Here is an 18,518-nt window from a genome sequence, read left to right as displayed (position 1 = left end):
CATAGACTGAAATTCGCAAACTTAAGGTTAAAAAATAATTTTACAAAATATTTTATGGGTTAATATATAAACTATATCTCTTTAACACAATATTAAATGATATAAAATGTGGGAATATGCTGGTTTCAGCGCTCCCGTACACGGCCGCCATTAGCAGCAGGCGAGCCTGCCGCACACGGGACGGAAATAGACGCAGCGCTACCTGTCAAACATAGAGCTGCGCATGTACAGAGTTGTTCCCGGGCGCGATCTGTCAAACATAGAGCTGCGCATGCACGGAGTTGTTCCCGCCAGGAAATGCTTCTGTGTCCAACTGTTATTGGTTGTTTTTGTAAGAGTTATGTGCCTACGTAGGCAAAAAGGGTTGTAATAAAAGTTCCCGCCTCGGTGTGAGCGGGAGAGAGCTGTTAGCTGTTCGTGTGCACACCAAATCTCAGGCTGCAGTCTCCCGTTCTTTCTCTGCCGTTTCTTTGACTTTGCGAACTCCGTTCCTTTGCTCTGGCGACCTCTGCTGCTTTTACCCTCAAGACCTCTGCTGCTCTTACACTCACGACTTAACCTCAATTTGTTGGAGCAGGTTACTCCAATAATAAAAATAATTAAATAATTAAAAGATGTCCAATCATTTGTATGGCAGATGTGGTCTGCTCATACATCATAAAGGTGTTCTTAGGAAGGTAACCAACCAACCAACCAACACACACCTTCTGTATTCTCTTAGCTTTCACCTCTCTCCCCAAGCTTTGTGTTGACCTGCCCACGTTTTCCCACAATTCTTATCCTTGAGTACATCAAACACAGGTCTCAGTCCATGTTGGGTCCAGTCTTCTGCCCCCCTTCCTTCTGGGTTGTGGGTCAGGGCCTCCAATCTCACACGCCCAGACAATTTCTCCAGCTACTTTAAACACGGGATCCCAGCTGCTTCCTCTCTGGCACAGGGGGAATCTCCTCCCTGGAGTTCTCCTGCCCCATATTCCAACTCAAAACCTTGCCACCACCAGCCTTTATCTGGGGGCACTACCTTCAGAATCTCTGGGCCCACCCCACCCACATGGTGGTCAGAATCCCCCCATTCCCCTTACTCATGGAGCTAAACAAAGACATATTACGGCTACTTCCCCAGTGACTTTCTTCCCCCACACCCACAGGACTCTGGGCCACCCTGGTTGTTGCTGCCAGCATTGAGACAGGGCCCCACTCATTTCCAAAAGGGAAGGTAGCCAATCCTGGAGAAAGAAAAGTCTGGTTCTAGACCATGGGGAGGCAAACTAAGGCCCGGGGGCTGGATGCGGACCAATCGCCTTCTAAATCCAGCCCGCGGTCAGTCCGGGAATCGGTGTGTTTTTACATGAGTACAATGTCTGCTTCCCTTTTTTATTTTTTTTTAATAAACTTTATTGCGAATTTAAAATACAAGTAAATACAAATAAAGAGCAACAACAAAAAAACATATTCCATAATTAAGATAACTTATAAAGGTTCCAATTATACCACTAAAGAAGGGAAAACAAAAATCGAAAAGGAAAAAGGAAAAAGAAAGAAAGAAAGAAAGAAAGAAAGAATAAAATGCATCTCTTGGCTATTTAAAATGCATCTCTTGGCTATTTGTGGGGCATAGGAATTCCTTCATTCCCCCCCCCAAAAAAATATAGTCCAGCCCCCCACAAGGTCTGAGGTCTGAAAAACTTTGCTGACCCCTGTGTTAGACCTTTTAGAACACAGGACAAAGCAGCCGGCATCCAAGCAGCTCTAGAACAAAAGCAAAGGATTTTCAGCGGAACAGAACCGAGAATATGGAATGCTACAGCATTATGCACCTCACCTAGATCCCAGGCATTTTCTGTGGAGCTTAACAGCCGAGCAGACGTAAGTAAGCCCTTTCTTCTTTCATGTATAAGACTCCCCCTATTTGGGGGGACTCAGCTTTAAGAAAATGGGGGAATATGGCCCAGAGTATAAGACGCCCCCTAATTTTTGACATTATTTTTTAGGCAAAAATCCAATTATGGAGGCAGAACTGTGGAGTATTGCAGTTTTTGTAATCATCATCTTGTTCATTGGTAAGTATGGATAAGAACAGAAATTGTGCTCTGGCGGCGCGGCGGCAGCAGGAGGTCCCATTAGCTAAAGTGGTGCTTCAGGTTAAGAACAGTTTCAGGTTAAGAACGGACCTCCGGAACGAATTAAGTACGTAACCCGAGGTACCACTGTAAAAGGGTACGTTCTACTCATGCCCAATTGCCTTCTCAAACTGGGCCATGGATGGTCCAGGAATCAGTGTGTTTTTACATGAGTAGAACGTGTCCTTTCATTGAAAATGCATCTCTGGATTATTTGTGAGGCATAGGAATTCGTTCATTTCCCCACCCAAAGAAATATAGTCTGCCCCCCCCCATGGTGTGAGGGATGGTGGACCGGCTGTAAAGGTTGCTGACGCCTGTCGTAACTCTTGGCTTACAATTCTCTCTCTCTCTCTCTCTCTCTCTCTCTCTCTCTCTCTCTCTCTCTTTCAGTGACGGTACTTTCAATGTGGGCCCTAGCCTGCACCTTTTGCTGTGGCCGCAGGGGTAGAGGGACACCTGTTCACAAGGTGAAAAGAATCCAAGTTTTACCATCAGAATTAGTTTAAGAACCCAGAGATTCTTTTCACCTTGTGGACAGGTGTCCCTCTACCACTGCAGACACAGCAAAAAGTGCAGGCTATGGCCCACATTTGAGAGATATTGAGATATGAAGACATTACTGTTGGAGAAGCCTGCTCCAAGAAACTGGTTAGCTCGTGCGTTTCGGAGAGATGAAGAACTTCAGGGCTTAAGCAGCAGAGGTCGCCAGAGCGCAGGAATGGAGGTCGCAAAGACGCAGGAGAACTAAAAGACAGAAGCCGGGTATCTGGTGCACTCAGAAAGCAACGGACGAATCCTCCCGCTCGCACCAAGGCGGGTGTTTCCTGCCGCGCTTTTCCCTGTCATGCGCAGCGCTGTGTTTTGACAACTCCTGCTGCGTCTTCTTCTGCTCCTTGGCAAGCACAGGGGGATTGGCAGGCTCGTCTGCTGACAACAGCGGCTGCGTGCGGGAGCGCTCCAGCGATCGGGCGCAACAGCGCTCCAACATATTCCCACATCTCCACTTTCTTTGTTTAAATTGTTTAAATAAAAATTATTACTAACGATATACTGTCCTTGGTTTGATCTTCGCCATCCTGTTCAAAATTATATATCAGTCATCAAATCTCTTATGATTAACTATTACACAACTTTTCTCACTGTATCAATTTTACAAATAACAATCAATAAACAATAATAAACAATAAAATGAAATATTCCACAAACCCCTCCCCCCTTTCCAATAAATAAATAAATAAATAAATAAATAAATAAAGCACTTTGCGCATACTCAAGGCAGAAAAGGCACAGGTGGAGCTTGTGATGTAACAGTCATGAAGAAGCTGTGTAGGATACATCAGCGTCCTGGAGGGTAGGGCAGGAAGCCATAGAAACAGTCAAAATAAGTTCTAATATGTACATCATGTAGAGTCTTTTGCTCACCCCCTATTTGGGGGGACTCCGAAGGAGTTAAGGATGGTTGTCAGAATCTGTATATGTTGGTCATTAATTGCTGTTCCATGCAGAAGAATATCATCCATGTAATGACAGATATGCAGTTGTGGGTATAATTGCCTGAAAGGTTGTAGGGCTTTATCAACAAAAAGTTGGCATAATGTGGGTGAATTCACCATCCCTTGTGGCAAAACTTTCCAAGCATACCTGGCAGTAGGTTTTTCATTGTTCAGAACTGGCAGGGTGAAGGCAAATTTGTCACTGTCTGATGGCGCTAAAGGAATGGTAAAAAAACAGTCTTTCAAGTCTGTTACTGCCAATTCGTGGTCTCGTGGGATGAGGTTAGGATTTGGCGTACCACATTGTAATGGTCCCATTGGAACGATTTTTTCATTTATTTTTCTGACATCTTGCAGAAGACACCATTTTCCATTTTTCTTTTTAATAACAAAAATAGGTGTATTCCATGGGCTTGTCGTGGGCTGAATGCGTCCTTGTGCCAGTAGCTCTTTTATCAGGGCCTCCGCGACCTGGAGCTTCTCATTACGTAGTGGCCATTGATCAACTCACACAGGGGGTCCCTCCTTCCAGGATAATGGGAGGGCATGCAATGGCACAGCCGGGGAGGGCCTCACTAAAATTTTGTGTGAAGGGTGGTATTTGCTTTAGCCAGTAGGTCTCTGCCCCAGAGTGTGATTGGAATGTCCATGATCAGAGGGCGGGCCTGTACAATGGAGCCTGAGCTTGACTCAAAAGCAATAGGATGGATGCTCTGGTGAGCTGGTTCGAAACCTCCCACCCCATAGACATGGCAGTTCGAGATGGCAAAGAATCTGCTGAGGCCAAGGTAGCTGATGTTAACAAATAGAGTCTTGCCAATTCTTGTCCGCGTCGCAGCATGCAAGGAATGGTGGACAATGTGGGGACAAGAAGATGGGACGTGTCATTCAAATGTACCAGTCCTGCATAACCGTGGGGGGTAATAGGTCTACCCTAGGCAAAATCAAACAGATGGACGAGTCAGGAAAGGGGCCACTGATGGACGTAAGCAATTGATGGGAGAACCAAGGTGTGTCGAAGTAGCAGTCTTCGGTGAGGATGATTGGTATACTGGGGCCTGAGGAGGGTCCTTGGACATGCAAATCCTCATTGACCTTGTCGTTGTCCGGATGATCTAACCATTGGTCTTCGCCATCGTTGCAGTACCCTATTATTTCACCGGGGCCGGGGCACGGCCCGCTGGACCGTTTCCCTGGGTGTCTGGTTGACCCGTGGGAGTGGCGGCAGGATTGGAACGGCACTGGTTAGTCCAATGATAGCCCTTGTGGCAAATAGGGCATTTTGTAGAAGGTCGTCCTTGATTCCTCTGGGGGGCGTGGCATTGCAACCTGAAGTGTTATTCTCTTCCACAGCCGTAGCAGCGTTTACCAACCGCAGGGTTGCCGTGTCTGGGTATCTGAACGGCTGCTGCCAATAGTTGAGCCTTGTAGGAGTGCGTGCCGATGTTCTGGAAGACCCGCAGCATTTCAGTGAGGGAAGCATCCGGGCGTGCTGCCACAGTGGCAAGAACACAACTCCAAAAAATGGGGTGAGGGCCCCTAAACAACTAAGTGGAATAAGACAAATATATATATATACTACTCAAATGAAAACCCTCATAACTGAAACCCTAACGAGATGCCGGCTCTTCCTCGTTTCACTGGATAGAAGTCAGTTTCCTCAGAGGGAAATCAGAAAGTTACTAAGATCAAACCAAAAGAATAACGAGCAGTAGGGGGAGAATCCTCCCAAACTATTTCATGTTATTTAAACTCAGGCTAGCTAACCTAAATAATTCTGATAACAAAACTCATTGTTTTGAAGACGAAGCCGCACGGACTCCTATGACCAGATGCTACAAGAACATGATTGAGACTGCTCCTGATAATGCCTAGTTCCTAGTTTATATACCTGATCAAAATAAATCTCTATCCAACCACAATCCAGTAATGATAAGTATGAAGTTCAAAAAGCAAACCAAGGGAAGATGGAAATTGAATGATGAAATTTGGAGACAGGAACAGAATGTGGGGAAGGTAAAAGAGAAAACGAAAGAATTTTTTGAGTTAAATGAAAAGGAAAATACCGAGAAGAGTGTATTTTGGGATGCCAGTAAGGCTTATTTAAGAGGGATTGGTTTGCAATTAATGGGCAGGATAAAGAGGGAAAAAGAAAAAGAAATTACAGAGATTAGCAAACAAATTACGTAGAATGAAAAAGAACTAGAACCCCAGAAATGAGGAAGTAGCCCAAAACATAAATATATTACAAGCACATTTGATGAGTCAAATGAACAGAGAGGAACTCCAACATTAAACTGTTTTGCTCCATCAATCGCCTCTTTACGGGGAGGGGGCTGGGGGCACTGAACCCTCCAGGCTCTCCCTCAGCGAGGAGACCCTCCAAAGGGAAAACTGACATCGGACAACATCTCAACATTGTTCCACCCTCCACCACTGCTGCCTGCCCATTGCAACCCTCAACCCATCCTCCTCCTCCCTGCTCCCGCTTCCTGCCTCACATCGGCTTCCCCATCTGCCTTTCTTGTGCGCATGTGTCTTTCACGCACAGTTTTGGAGCCGTTGCCTTACTGGTGAGGAGTGTGCCTGCCTTGTGCCCGGGATCGAAAAGGATCAGGCCTGTGATCGATAGTTCAACCACCATCAATGGGTTGCACATATCTGCTGTATGGGGAAAATAGGAAAATTTACTTGAACAGAAAACACCTTGGTGGCTTTCCCCCATTAGAAGTGACATCTTTGAAAAAATTCAATATGAGAAATAATTGGGCAACATGTAGAGAGTTGTTAACCGAGGTAGAACATCAGGTGAAACTGAAAGATTTTGAAGAGATAAGGGATTTATTAATGGATTGGTGAAAGTTTCACCAATTAAATGAGAGCTTTAAGACAAACAAACTGTTTAGCTATGAGATATCAAGATTTTAAAAAGTTTGTTAGAAAACAATATGAAATTATTGACGAAAATGGATAAATTGCTCTTGGAATGGTATACAAAAGATGAACAGCTTGCATCTGGATTGTGAGCTTCAGTGCCTGGCCAGTTACCCTCTGCTGCTGAATAAGATCATCCAGCACACCAATTATGTATCTCTTTCTCCATATCTTTGTGTGTTGGTTGCGGTGGGGAGGGTGTCCCAGAAGAGCTGCATCTCTCCATGATTCCATGTTGATATGCTTTCTAACTTTGGGAGATTGTGAGCTGCATTGAGCCTGCCTTACTAGGGAAAGTCAGCACCCAAGAGGGTGATGGGGCAGGGGGTGTGTATGTGGAGAGAGACAATGGTGTGTGTTTATACAACCCCTGTCTGCTTGCATTAGTGCCCCATGAGGCTGTGTCTGTAGGGCATAGGTGTTGTTCAGCAGCCTACTTTCCTATCAGCAAACAAGGATCTGTTTGCCTTATGCATCTCGGCTGCTGCTGCTCATCTGCCTTCCAGACCTGTTTGCTTTTTAATGCAGCCTTGTTCCTAGTTTGTGCTGGGAGTTGCTTTAAATAAAACCAACTTTGCAGGCAGCCTCTGTGCCCCACTCTCTCTCTCTTACCCCCTCTCTCTGCACCTTCCTCGCTCAGTCAACCTATGAGCACCAGTATCTGCCTGGCCCGCGATGAGGTCAAGGAGATCCTGGAGGGCGTCCAGGAGGAGCTGCGGCAGGCAGAGAACTACTGGCAGCTGCAAGCCTACCAACAGTGCCTGGACGCCCGATCTCTGCGCAAGAGCAGCCACCCACTGGCCAGACAGTTCCAGGTAGGGCCTCCCCTTTGCCCTCCCCTCCAATCCCTGGCCTTGTCCTGCTTTTCCCCCTCTGTGAAATGCTGCCTTTTTCTGCCCCTGCTGTGCAGAATCTTGACCTCACCGGACCTCAACGGAGCACCAGCTAATCCAGGAGGGGCACCTGCAGCTGCACATCAGCAAAAAGAAGACCGGGTAAGTGGAAGAAAAAAGTTCTTCTGTCAAGACACACCCACGTGGCCACTTTTGGAATCATAATTCTTTCATTGCAAATATGGGACATTCTGTAAGATGTCCATTATCAACAGTGTAAACGCCTTTAGCCATTTTGTTTTATTTCCTTACATTTATACCCCACCTTTCTCCCATCATTGAACCCAAGTTGGCATGCGTGCAGTTCCCAGATCACCTCATCTAAGCCTTGACCGGACCAAGACCTGCTTAGCTTCAACATGCAAAGTGGTCTCATGTGCTCTCAGCTCATACCCTGGGACTGTATCATTTGTAACTTAAATGTGCAAATTGCCCACTCCCAACTACTATTTTCTAGAACAGTATTGCGAATGCAGATTTGTTTCAATCTGCATTTAGGAATTCAGCACTACTTTTCTCTTTTCTTAAAATTAATTTTTATTAAACATTTTCTTTGGTTACGTATGTGCGTTGTCTCTTTCTCAGGTCATAGAGTCTTTTAATAGATCAGTTACATTTGAAGTGTGTGAGGGGGTGGATTTTTGGATCAGGTTTCCCATATTAATTCATATGCTGTCAGCAGATTCTTGTTGTTCTCTTGTTGGGCTGTGTATATGATGAAGGGGAACCATACTGGGGTGAAGGCATCCTCTTTTATTTGTCCCCGTGTCAGTTTCAGCCTGCTGGTTAGCTTTTCTAGTAAGGCTGTTTCCCATATGATTTAGTGCCAGTGATTTATGTTCACTCCTGACAGGTCTCTCTGGTGTCTGGTTATGGTGCTTCTGGCTGCTGAGAGTAGGTGGGTTATAAGCTCTTTATAATGTGAGTGGACATTATTATATTGGAAAATGTTCAATAGGGCCAGTTCTGGGGTGACTTTTAATACCTGTTTTGCACATTTATTGTAGGACTGCTGCCCAAAAGGGTCGGATTATGGGGCATTCCCACCACATGTGGAGGTATGGGCCTGTAGAGGTGCAGTCTCTCCACCATTTGGGGGAGATTCCTGGGTGTATCAGCCCCAGTTTCCATGGTGTTAGGTACCATCTGTAAGCAGGTTTCAATGTGATATCTTTTATTTTGGCTGAGATAGCTTTATAGGGAGATGTAGACCACATTCTAGTCTATTGGATAGGGTTCATTTCTTAGCCTATATGTCATGCTCCCATTGTTTTTTGATTGCATTGAGGGGGGTTGTGGGATTCTGAAGCAGTATTTTGTATATTGTGGATACCAACCCCCTGCCATACTCTTCTGCTGTCAGGAGAAAGTTTTTGAAGGTGGTCAAAGACGTAGTCACACTTCTTTGAAGTCTCTCAGCCTCACTCACCTCACAGAGTGTTTGTTGTGGGGGAGGAAGGGAAAGGAGAACGTTAGCTGCTTTGAGACTCCTTAGGGTAGCGATAAAGCGGGATATCAAATCCAAACTCTTCTTCTTGCGGCTGCTTATTTTACTGTGGGATTGTTTAAGAAAGTGTGCAAGTTGGTGGTGTGTTAGCAAGGGTATTTGAGTGTCCCCTATTTTGTCTTGTATTTCTTGTGTTGATATAGGTATGTTATTTTTGTAGGTTTTAGGCAGTATAGGCCTTTGGCTTGCCAAGTCTTTATTTGGAGGTTTTGTGCTGCATGATGGAATTGTGGGTGATGAGCCAGGGGGATTAGTGGGGATGGGATTGGGGACAGTTTGCCTACTTTTTCCATGTGAACCTGCTTAGTGATATGGGGATTTTCTTTAGTTTGTTTTGGAGAAATGTGGTGGGGGTGTTTTCGATTGTGTCTGTCTCCAAGTGAACCCATTGTTTCGTCTTGTCTTCTAGGACAGGCATAGGCAAACTTGGCCCCCTAGATGTTTTGGGACTACAATTCCTATCATCCCTGATCACTGGTCCTGTTAGCTAGGGATCATGGGAGTTGTAGTCCCAAAACATCTGGAAGGCCAAGTTTGCCTACGCCTGTTCTAGAATGTATAGCATTGTGTGGAGCACTTGGTCGGCAATGTAATATAATTCTATGTTGGGAATTCCCCATCCTCCTTCTGAGGAGGGGAGGCAGCACCATCTTTCTTATTTTTTGAATATCTCAAAACTTGATTATGCCCATCATGTATAATGAAGAATTCCGTGAAGCTCATATAGCAACCTAAGTCTGACTAGCCAAAGATGGCATTTTACCTATCACATATCTTCAATCTTTGAAAAAGACTGCAGACAGACTACCTACTGAGTTGATATTTTTTTGTCTCACACACCTTAGATACCTTTTTCCTGTCCAGCTATACAGTGGTACCATGGGTTACAGACACTTCAGGTTACATACTCCGCTAACCCAGAAATAATGCTTCAGGTTAAGAACTTTGCTTCAGGATGAGAACAGAAATTGTGCTCTGGCAGCACAGCGGCAGCAGGAGGTCCCATTAGCTAAAGTGGTGCTTCAGGTTAAGAACAGTTTCAGGTTAAGAACGGACCTCTGGAATGAATTAAGTACGTAACCAGAGGTACCACTGTACTCCTTTAACTTATGTACAAGAAGAGACAGAATGCAAAATTGTTATTTTTTTAACATATTTGTTCATTTATTTTTTAAATAAACTTCTTAATATTCTGACATGCAACATTTGGTGTGATCTGAGCAGACAGGAATAAAGTTACAGGGTGTTAGCAGCTCCAGCAAGGCAGCCAAAACAAGGCTATTGCCCTTAAGCATTTTGACAGCAAACAGACATGTAAGTCCCCCATAAGAGCTGCCATCTCCCCACTGCTCCCACAACCCTGTCTGCTCTGCGTGACTCAAAAGTGGTGACATTAATTGAAGATGTGCAGTGGACGCACTGTTTCCCCTTAGGGACATAAATAGAAATAATAGACTAAAGGCCACTGACCCAGCTATCAAGAGACACAAAAAAGGAGCAATCAAAAATGTGTTGATAGCAGCCTCGTTTTTGTCCCACTTTGAAGAATCATTAGACCCCTGGCCTGCCTACTTGAATGTGCCGTGTTGCTGGTCTGTTGGGACATGTTATAGAACTGACAACCACATCCAGTCTGTCTGCTCTGGAAACTGTATTCTTCCCCCCCCCCCCAAACAACTTTGTCTCCCCCTTTATAGAATGGAATGGAGCCCTTGTGTTCCTCATGCCCAGTTGCAGGCTTAAGCAGGGGCTGCCCATCTCCTCCTCCACCGTACAGTCCCCATTATGTGCTCCCTCCTTTGTTCCCAATGGTAAGACATCAGCTGATCACCCTTCCTCCTTAACAAGGGACCAGCTCATTCACAAAGAATAGGCAGCATTTGTATTGTACCTACCGAAGGAGATGGCCAGCAGAGCTTTGAAAGCAAGGAGTAAGCAGCTCTGTTTTGCAGAAAACCATTTCCTAGCCGTTCCTAAAGTGCCGCAACAACCCTCAGCCTGTAGGCATATGCAGGGGAAACTAGAAATCAAATCCCTTGAAGGTTGAGGCTCAAGCACCATAGTGGGCTCCAAAAAAAGCTAAAGATACTTGCCCGAGTTTTATCCCCTTTGGGGAACATCCAGTAGGACTAACAGCTGGGTGTTGAAGCTCCAGGCCTTCTTTTGCAGAGTCAGCTAACACTACAAATGGTGATTTCAGCCCACCTAGCTAGTAACCTGGAGAGTATCAATTCTCCTAGGGCATGGCAAGGCCTAGTTGACACCAGGCTCCGGCATTGCCAAGCTAGGATCAATAGGTTTTGAGGGGGGGTGCCTTATTGTCCTTCTCTTAGGCAGAAACTTGTTCCTACAGCAGGGTGCTTCTATGTCTGGGTTCTTCAGTGGCAGCCAGTCCCTTAAGGCAACTGAGGCAGGAAAGAAGAAGGGGCACCAGGCTCCTGGACTAAGGAGCAAGCAGCCCGATGAAAGAAGCAAATATAACATTGTCTAGTTAAGTGAGTAGAACAGAGAAACAGTGGGAGTGAAGCAGCAGCTGGATAAATATACAGGACATGGAGAGAGCAGGACACACAAACAGGGCCCATTTGCAGCAGAGGTCATGGAAAGCCAGGCTGCAGCATGCAGAGTTGAGGCTTCCGTCCCATTTAGAAACTAAAAGAGAAGAGAGAAAGAAGGGAGAGGGAAGAGTAAGTAGGGATGGCCTCAAGACACCAGGCTCCTGCACTCCAGCTGCACATATAGGAAAAGAGGAAGGTGCCTTGCACCAAGGTACTGGTTCCACCTATTAATTTATTATTATTATTATTATTATTATTATTATTATTATTATTATTATTGCTACTACTACTCCCACCACCACTAGAAGGTCCCTGGGTGGGTTACAGTAATACAGTATTAGCAACAGTTCAAAACAAATTGCCATCACAACTATACTGGGTCCACATATTGGTAGCACATCACTCCAAATCTCTAATGACAGCTCAGCAGCTTCACATAGATGTTAAAGTGTATGGGGAACAAGATGGAACTTTACTAGACACCCAAGGACAGCTCCCATGGCACTGAAAGGTGCCCCCCATAACTACTTTCTAGAAATGCCCCTGGAAGTAAGAGTGGAACCACTGAAGTACAGCGTCTGCAACACCACCTCCCTGAGCCACTCCAGAAGGATACCATGGTCACCAGTATCAAAAGCCGCTAGCAGATCACAGAGAACGAGTAGGGCTGTACTCCCCACATCTCTCTCCTGACAAATGTCATCAAGCAGGGTGACCAAGGCAGTTTCAGTGCCATAACCAGTCCTGAAGCCATACTGGGATGCCATACTCAATGTCTTCCAAGCAAGCCTGAAGCTGTACTGCCACCACCCTTTCTAGCACCTTGCTCAAAATGAGGTATTCACTACTGGGTGATTTAACACTCATGGGTCCAGGGAGGTCTTCATAAGGAAGGAACGCACCACTACCTTCTTCAAGATGGAGTATTGACTACTCTGACTCGCAGTGCCTCTCCAGGGTCTCAGGCAGACAGAGCTTTTTAACAAGAAAATAAAGAAGAGGGCAAATATATCTCCCTCCCCAGTCTTTCAGGGAGTAACTGTAGGACTGGAAATGCCGCCAAATAAGGCTGGGAATGTCCTTTGTCTACAACCCTGGAGAGCACCAGCCAGTTAGCATGGACAATACTGTGCTAGATGGACCATTGGTCTGCCTTGGTAAAAGCAACTTCCTATATCCCTATATTCCTGTGTACACAGTCTCTGTAATGCTACCTTTGATGCGACATGTACCTGATGGTGTGTTGAGGCCCAATAGGGAAGTTGGTGCTGCTGCTGCTATTAGCTGGCTGCAGTCTCCTGGTGAAGCGGGAAGAGCTTGGCTTGTTCATCGGCTTCAACCCCACAGGGCAGGTCACTTCTACAGGAAAGGGAAATTTAATGCATGGCAGCTCAGACATCCCCTCTCCCACTTATTCAACTTTTCCCCCTACGCCTACACACAGAAAGTGATGGCCTTTTTTTTTTTTTTGGTATCCAGCCACCCTGAATGACCAAGGGAACTATTTTATTCAATGCATAAGGAACCTCTCTCAGTAGAGTTCCACCCTGCAGTTTCTCACCTGTTATCATTGATGTCTGTGGCATTTCCTGGGCAATGGTCCAGGTGAATAACATAGAAGGATAAAAACAGCAGCATTAAAGTTAGAATCACAGAACTGTAGAGTTGGAGGTGTTCAAAGAGAAGTCAGTCCCACTCCCAAGAGGATAAACGCTGTCCACAGTATACCCAATACTGCTGTATAAAAGTTTACTCTTGGTTTGGTGGGCTCTACATAGATCCCAGGCAGCCATCAGAGGCAACCTACAGGCAGTTCAAAGAACATGAAGTGAATGTATACATCTCCCCGAGGCATTCTCCTGCCTCATGACTGTGCATACATCTCTCACTGCCCCAGCCCCCTTACCGTTATCCACATTGAGCTTCTGATAGGAGGTCAGAGGGGCATTGGAGGAGCTGCTTCCGCTGCTGGAAGAGGCATTGGTAAAGCTGGGTGGGTGAAAAGCAGAGAAAGCGATTTGTGAGGGGTGAATGGAAGTCTGGGACTCTTTCCACCTATGGTCTGGTGGGGTGGGGTGGGGGGAAAGGGCTGATTGGAGGACTCCAAAGCAAAGTGCTTCATAATGGGGTTGGGGAGGGAAGGCATGGATTACGAGCGCTTGCAAGATCTGACTAGCGAATAGAAGGAGACCATATGCCCATTGTGGGAGTCACTGCTGGATTCCTGTAGAGAGCATATAGTCTGGAAATGAGGTGGGTACACATCTCATAAAATCATCATTGGGAGCAAGAAAGTTCATTTCGCAATTTTCCTTCCTGAATCTTACACCCCTGACTGCAATAATTATTTCAATAGTTCATCTCTCCATGAACATTTATTAAGAAATATTTTTTAAATAAAAAAGTAGGTTGAACTGTAGAAGCTGAGGTTTTTTTAATCATCTCCAGCAACAGCTCAGTCTAATAAAATTATTTTATCCTCTGTATGCAGCTGCTTACTGGTGAGCCAGAGTTTCTGATCTGATGTGAGGTGGAAAACAGAGTATGATTCAGGGGACAAAAAGTCTTGCCTCTTGGTTCAAAAAAGTTGGCCTGGGAATAGGACTAAGCAAGCCTATCAAGTAGGCCTTGATTTAAGCCAGAGGGTGGGATTTTAGTGAGCCAGAAATAGTTTGCGCATTATTCTTCTGAACGGGCGAAGGATACTCACTAGCTGTCAGGCACAGTGCTGCCAGCATTCTGCAGGTAGACATTCTGATAGTTCTGGAAGAGGCTGTTGGTGTAGCTGATGCATTCAGGGTTGCGGACACCATAGGCGTTGGTGGGGGATGAAGCTGGGTAGTGCCCTGGCCGCACCGGCTTGGCTGCAAAGGGACACACATAGCACAACATATTAATTCATTTATTCATTCTGAGCTTCTCCTCCCCCGCGTAGCTTAGCCAAGGGCTCTTAGAGCAGCCAGTGTGCGAGTTTCTTCCTACCTACCAGCCACCGGTGTCTACAGCAGCATCAACATACATGGTATTTTATAGAGTTTCATAGCTGGAACATCTGAGGAGGGGTGGGGAGGCCTCTAGCACTTTTGCTCCCCCAGTGCCTCCTGCATCTGACACCAGAGCCACAATGAGAAACACCTGGAGCAACACAATGAGGAAGTTCTGCCCTGTGAAGGACTCAGCTTCCGATTACTTTGGCAACCATTAACAGACCAGAAGACTCAGCTGGAATGTCATTACCTATGTCACACTCTAGTAACTCTTGTCCATTTTATTGTATTTTAAATGTGTCGTGAGCTACCACAAGAACTTCAGGGTTCTATCCAACAAGTCATCCCATTTGTGCAAGGACTTGCACTTGTGCAACAGAACTTACCCTCCGTCTCTTCCCACCTTAGCCTGCCCATAAAAAGCGAGTCTAGAATCAAAGACTAGGGTGATCTCCGCTGTCTCCAGGAACTCATCTCATTCTGAGACTTTTGTGGGTGATCTGAGAGTTTGTTTGGCCCCTGGGTGAGAACCCAGAGGCTGAGATGGAAATGAACTGATACTGATTTTTATATATTATTAGCTTTGTAATAATGTAACATTTTTATATGTACCTGCGTATTATTGTAAGATGTTGTTTAAGTTGTCTGTTGTTGCTTTTTTGTACACCACTTAGAAATATTTTAAATATATTAGAAATCAAATAATCAGTTCTTATCAGGGAGCCATCCTCACTGAACACAGTGAGATGCAACATCTGAATGTGCATACATGGGGTTAGCACAGTACCAGCAATTTCCACATACAACCCCCCCCCAACTTGCTGCTTGCTTGCTTACCAATCTGCGCAGAGTGGTTGCGCTTCATGCTGTTCTTGTAGCGCACTGCCTCCTTGATGCGGTCCACCTCCTGCTGGTAGCGACGCTTGTCTTTCATAGCACCCTCCTTAGCCTCCTTCAGTGCACCCTCCAGGGCCTTAACTCTCTCAGCCGTAGCCCGAAGACGTTTCTCCAGTTTAGGAAGCTCACAACGCAAATCTGCATTGTCGCGAACCAGCTGAGCCCCATGAGTTCACAGGGAGAGAAGAGAAACAAGGAGTACGGATAAAGAAGATGAGGTAGAGGGGCCTCTGAAGACCCAAAACACTTGCCCTTACCCTCACTCCAATGCATTTCTACTCTGCTAGTCCACCAGGCATTTCCAGAACAACACTTGCGCCCTGTTTCAGACACTGTCCCAGAAGCCTTGCACGCCCACTTCTCACACCATATATGTTCTGCAAGAATGTCAGAACAACCCCCTCGTCTCTGGGAAGGCATCCGTGGCCTCTGAGCTCCTGGATTCTTACTCTTGTCCTGTGTCTGAACACCCAAGCTAGTGAATCCACCACATCTGTGGAACTAGCCTTGGGCCTCCTAGTCTAAAGAGACGGCAGAGCTCTCAGACATTGAAATAGTTGCACAGAAGGGCATTTTTAGCAAATATAGTTTCTGCCACCATAGCAGGGCTATGATAATGTGGTGGTGGTGGGGGGACATTCCTCCTGTTGTCCATCTATTAAAGCAGAGGTGGCTGACCAGTGTCACCCTCCAGATGTTGTTAGACTCCCAGCTCCCACCAGCCCCTCAACAACATGGCCAATGGTCAGAGATGATGGGAACTGGAGTTTGACAACATCTGGAAAGTGACAGGTTAGCCACCTCTGTATTAAAGGCAGCATTGGGGAATCTATAGCCTTCCATATATTGCTGGGCTCCAACTTCTATAATTCCTGACCATTTGTTGTTCTAGCTAGGGCAGGTGGGAGCTAGAGTTCAACAACACCTGGAGTGCCAAATGTACTCCATCTGTGATCAAAGACATGTGAACCTGTATTCATTAGAACCTATATTCAGCCTGGATGCTGGTGACAAGCTCCTGTCCATTCAGAGTAGCACGCACCCCTTGTTCTCTCTAAGCTGGTGGGTCCCAGTCTTTGCCCAAGCGTCACAGATCCAAGCCGTGCACCATGCTGCAGCACAGGAGAATACCATGAGGTGCAAATTGAGGGTCTGAAGGTGAGCGCCTCCCTTCTCTAGGCCCAGGCAATCCTTTAGCTGTCCCATGAAACACAAACTATAATCTACAGGCAGGTGGGTGAGCAGCATGCAAGGAGGTTAAGAGCACAGCAGCAAGGGATGAATAAGTGCAGGGGGGCAGCCACCAGCATGATTATATATATAAAAAATAGGGGAGCCACTGGGTAGCACAGCCTCCAAGGGAGAGGGAGAAAATATCTGAGGTGATAACATTTGGCTCCCACATCTGAGAGATTGATATCAGGGCTGGGGGGAGGGCTGGGGGCTTTTGAATCATGCCTTTCCAGAAAACCACAGGGCCTTGATCTGTGAGTTTCTGCAGAGTCCAATACTAGCTATTTCCAATCTTTACAACACCCCCACCTATTCCTGAAGCAGAGGAGAGAGAGAGCCGCTGTTTAGAATTTAGAAAGCAGCAACTCAATTTTATTTCACTGTTTCTTTCCCTTGTAGCAGCTGCTGATGGACAGGCAAAAACTGGTCAGTGTTGCCATGGCAGCAGAACTGCCAGATACCATAGAAGTCACACACATGAAATTGCCAAGAATGGGGCCATGGTGTCAGCCATGCAGGCCACAGTGACTGGGGTTGCCATGGTAGCAGTGAGAGGCCTAGTACCAGATGATGCCACAGTTGCCAATGTGGATAGGCTTGCCATGGCAGTGAAATGGTGAGGAGGAAACAGACACCTGACTGCTCCCCCCCCCATATGCATGTGCTCCCAATTTGGTCACCAAGTGCAAACATTTCCTGCCCAGCACAGCAGGCAGATAAACATGGGGGAGAGGCCATACGGTACCTTGGAGACCCAGCGATCCAACTAGGGTGCAGCAGCAAGGGGAAAAGGGGGACACAGACAGCGACTGAGCACCCTGACAGAGTCCCCAGCCAAACCCTGCTCTGGAGACCCAGAGAGGGACAAGTTAAACACCCCAGCAACAGAGTGTGCCTATGGCTGACTGTATGAAGACGGTACCCATCCTTCCTTCCTAGATCTGCAAGCAAGGGAACTGCTCTCTTTGGGGCTGAACTGTTGGGTGGGACTCACATGCCCAACGTCTTGCTAAGTACAGAGAATTCTATGGGGGAAAGAGGTAACAGCAGGGATAATGGAAGGATGTGAAAGGATAGACACACAAACAATCCAGAGAAAGTCTGGGCTGGGAAGCAAGGCAGGAAATGAATACAGCAAATGTCAATTCAGCATCCATTCTGAGGTTCATTGCTTTCCTACTCCCACTCAACCCACCAGTCCTTTCAGGCTTTGCCACCTTGGACTGGACCAGTCCATTCCAGTGGTTAGCACACAAGTCTCCAAAGGGGGCAGAACTGTAAAAGAGCCAGTTTTGACTTATCTCTCTGCAAACTCTTGAAGCAGCATCACATAACATCACTGAAGACAAATAAGAATGAATGTTCAATAAGCAGCCAGTTTTGACTTATCTCTCTGCAAACAAATCAGTTTGGCTGCTCAATAAACAGGATGTCTGGAAGCAATTCTGGTGTCCCCCCTACAACGCCCCCCTCAAAAAAACACAGGTGATTGTAGATTATAACAATTAACATTTTGGGAGAGGAACTGGATGGGAGGGGCATGTAGATTTGGCCTAGAACCCCCTTTCACATCTGTAACAGATCAGCACTGGATTGGTGTTGCCCTTAGGCAGCCCTGGCAACAGTCTGCCCTGGCATCAGTGCCCCTCAGACTGCAAGTTTCCACCAGTGAATCTTGCTGTTGGCAAGCTCTTTCAGGCCACATATGGAATTTGGACTCGCTCAACCGTGTAGGCCTGACCCCATGTTTATTACTCTGAAGCCTTGGAGAAGGAACAGAATAAAATGTAAGAAGCCATGAGAGGTGAAAAAGAACCAAAGATGCCTTCATGACCAAACGCATGCATGCAAGCAGGTTACGCTTTGTACAAGTTCTAAGCCTATTACCCTCGT

The 18,518-nt window shown here is 46.2% G+C and overlaps 1 protein-coding gene across 2 annotated transcripts in view; it reads right to left on the bottom strand.

The window, feature by feature from the left end:
- Nucleotides 1–10,093: 10,093 nt before the first annotated feature.
- Nucleotides 10,094–18,518, bottom strand: part of KIF5A (kinesin family member 5A) — a 57,347-nt gene continuing 48,922 nt past the window's right edge. Inside the window, exons 24-30 of one of the 2 annotated variants that reach the window (XM_033137627.1) lie at nt 17,371–17,391; nt 15,333–15,549; nt 14,219–14,372; nt 13,415–13,497; nt 13,070–13,097; nt 12,741–12,867; nt 10,094–11,602 (exon numbers count right to left, since the gene is read on the bottom strand). In XM_033137627.1, coding sequence (XP_032993518.1) covers nt 12,789–12,867; nt 13,070–13,097; nt 13,415–13,497; nt 14,219–14,372; nt 15,333–15,549; nt 17,371–17,391 — 582 coding nt within the window. In that variant the 3' untranslated portion in view covers nt 10,094–11,602; nt 12,741–12,788. The remainder of the gene's footprint in view (nt 11,603–12,740; nt 12,868–13,069; nt 13,098–13,414; nt 13,498–14,218; nt 14,373–15,332; nt 15,550–17,370; nt 17,392–18,518) is intronic. The other variant, XM_033137635.1, reaches the window with a different exon arrangement.

Source organism: Lacerta agilis, chromosome 2, assembly GCF_009819535.1.
Source record: "Lacerta agilis isolate rLacAgi1 chromosome 2, rLacAgi1.pri, whole genome shotgun sequence".
Taxonomy (NCBI): domain Eukaryota; kingdom Metazoa; phylum Chordata; class Lepidosauria; order Squamata; family Lacertidae; genus Lacerta; species Lacerta agilis.
This window is presented reverse-complemented; position numbering and strand designations above follow the sequence as displayed.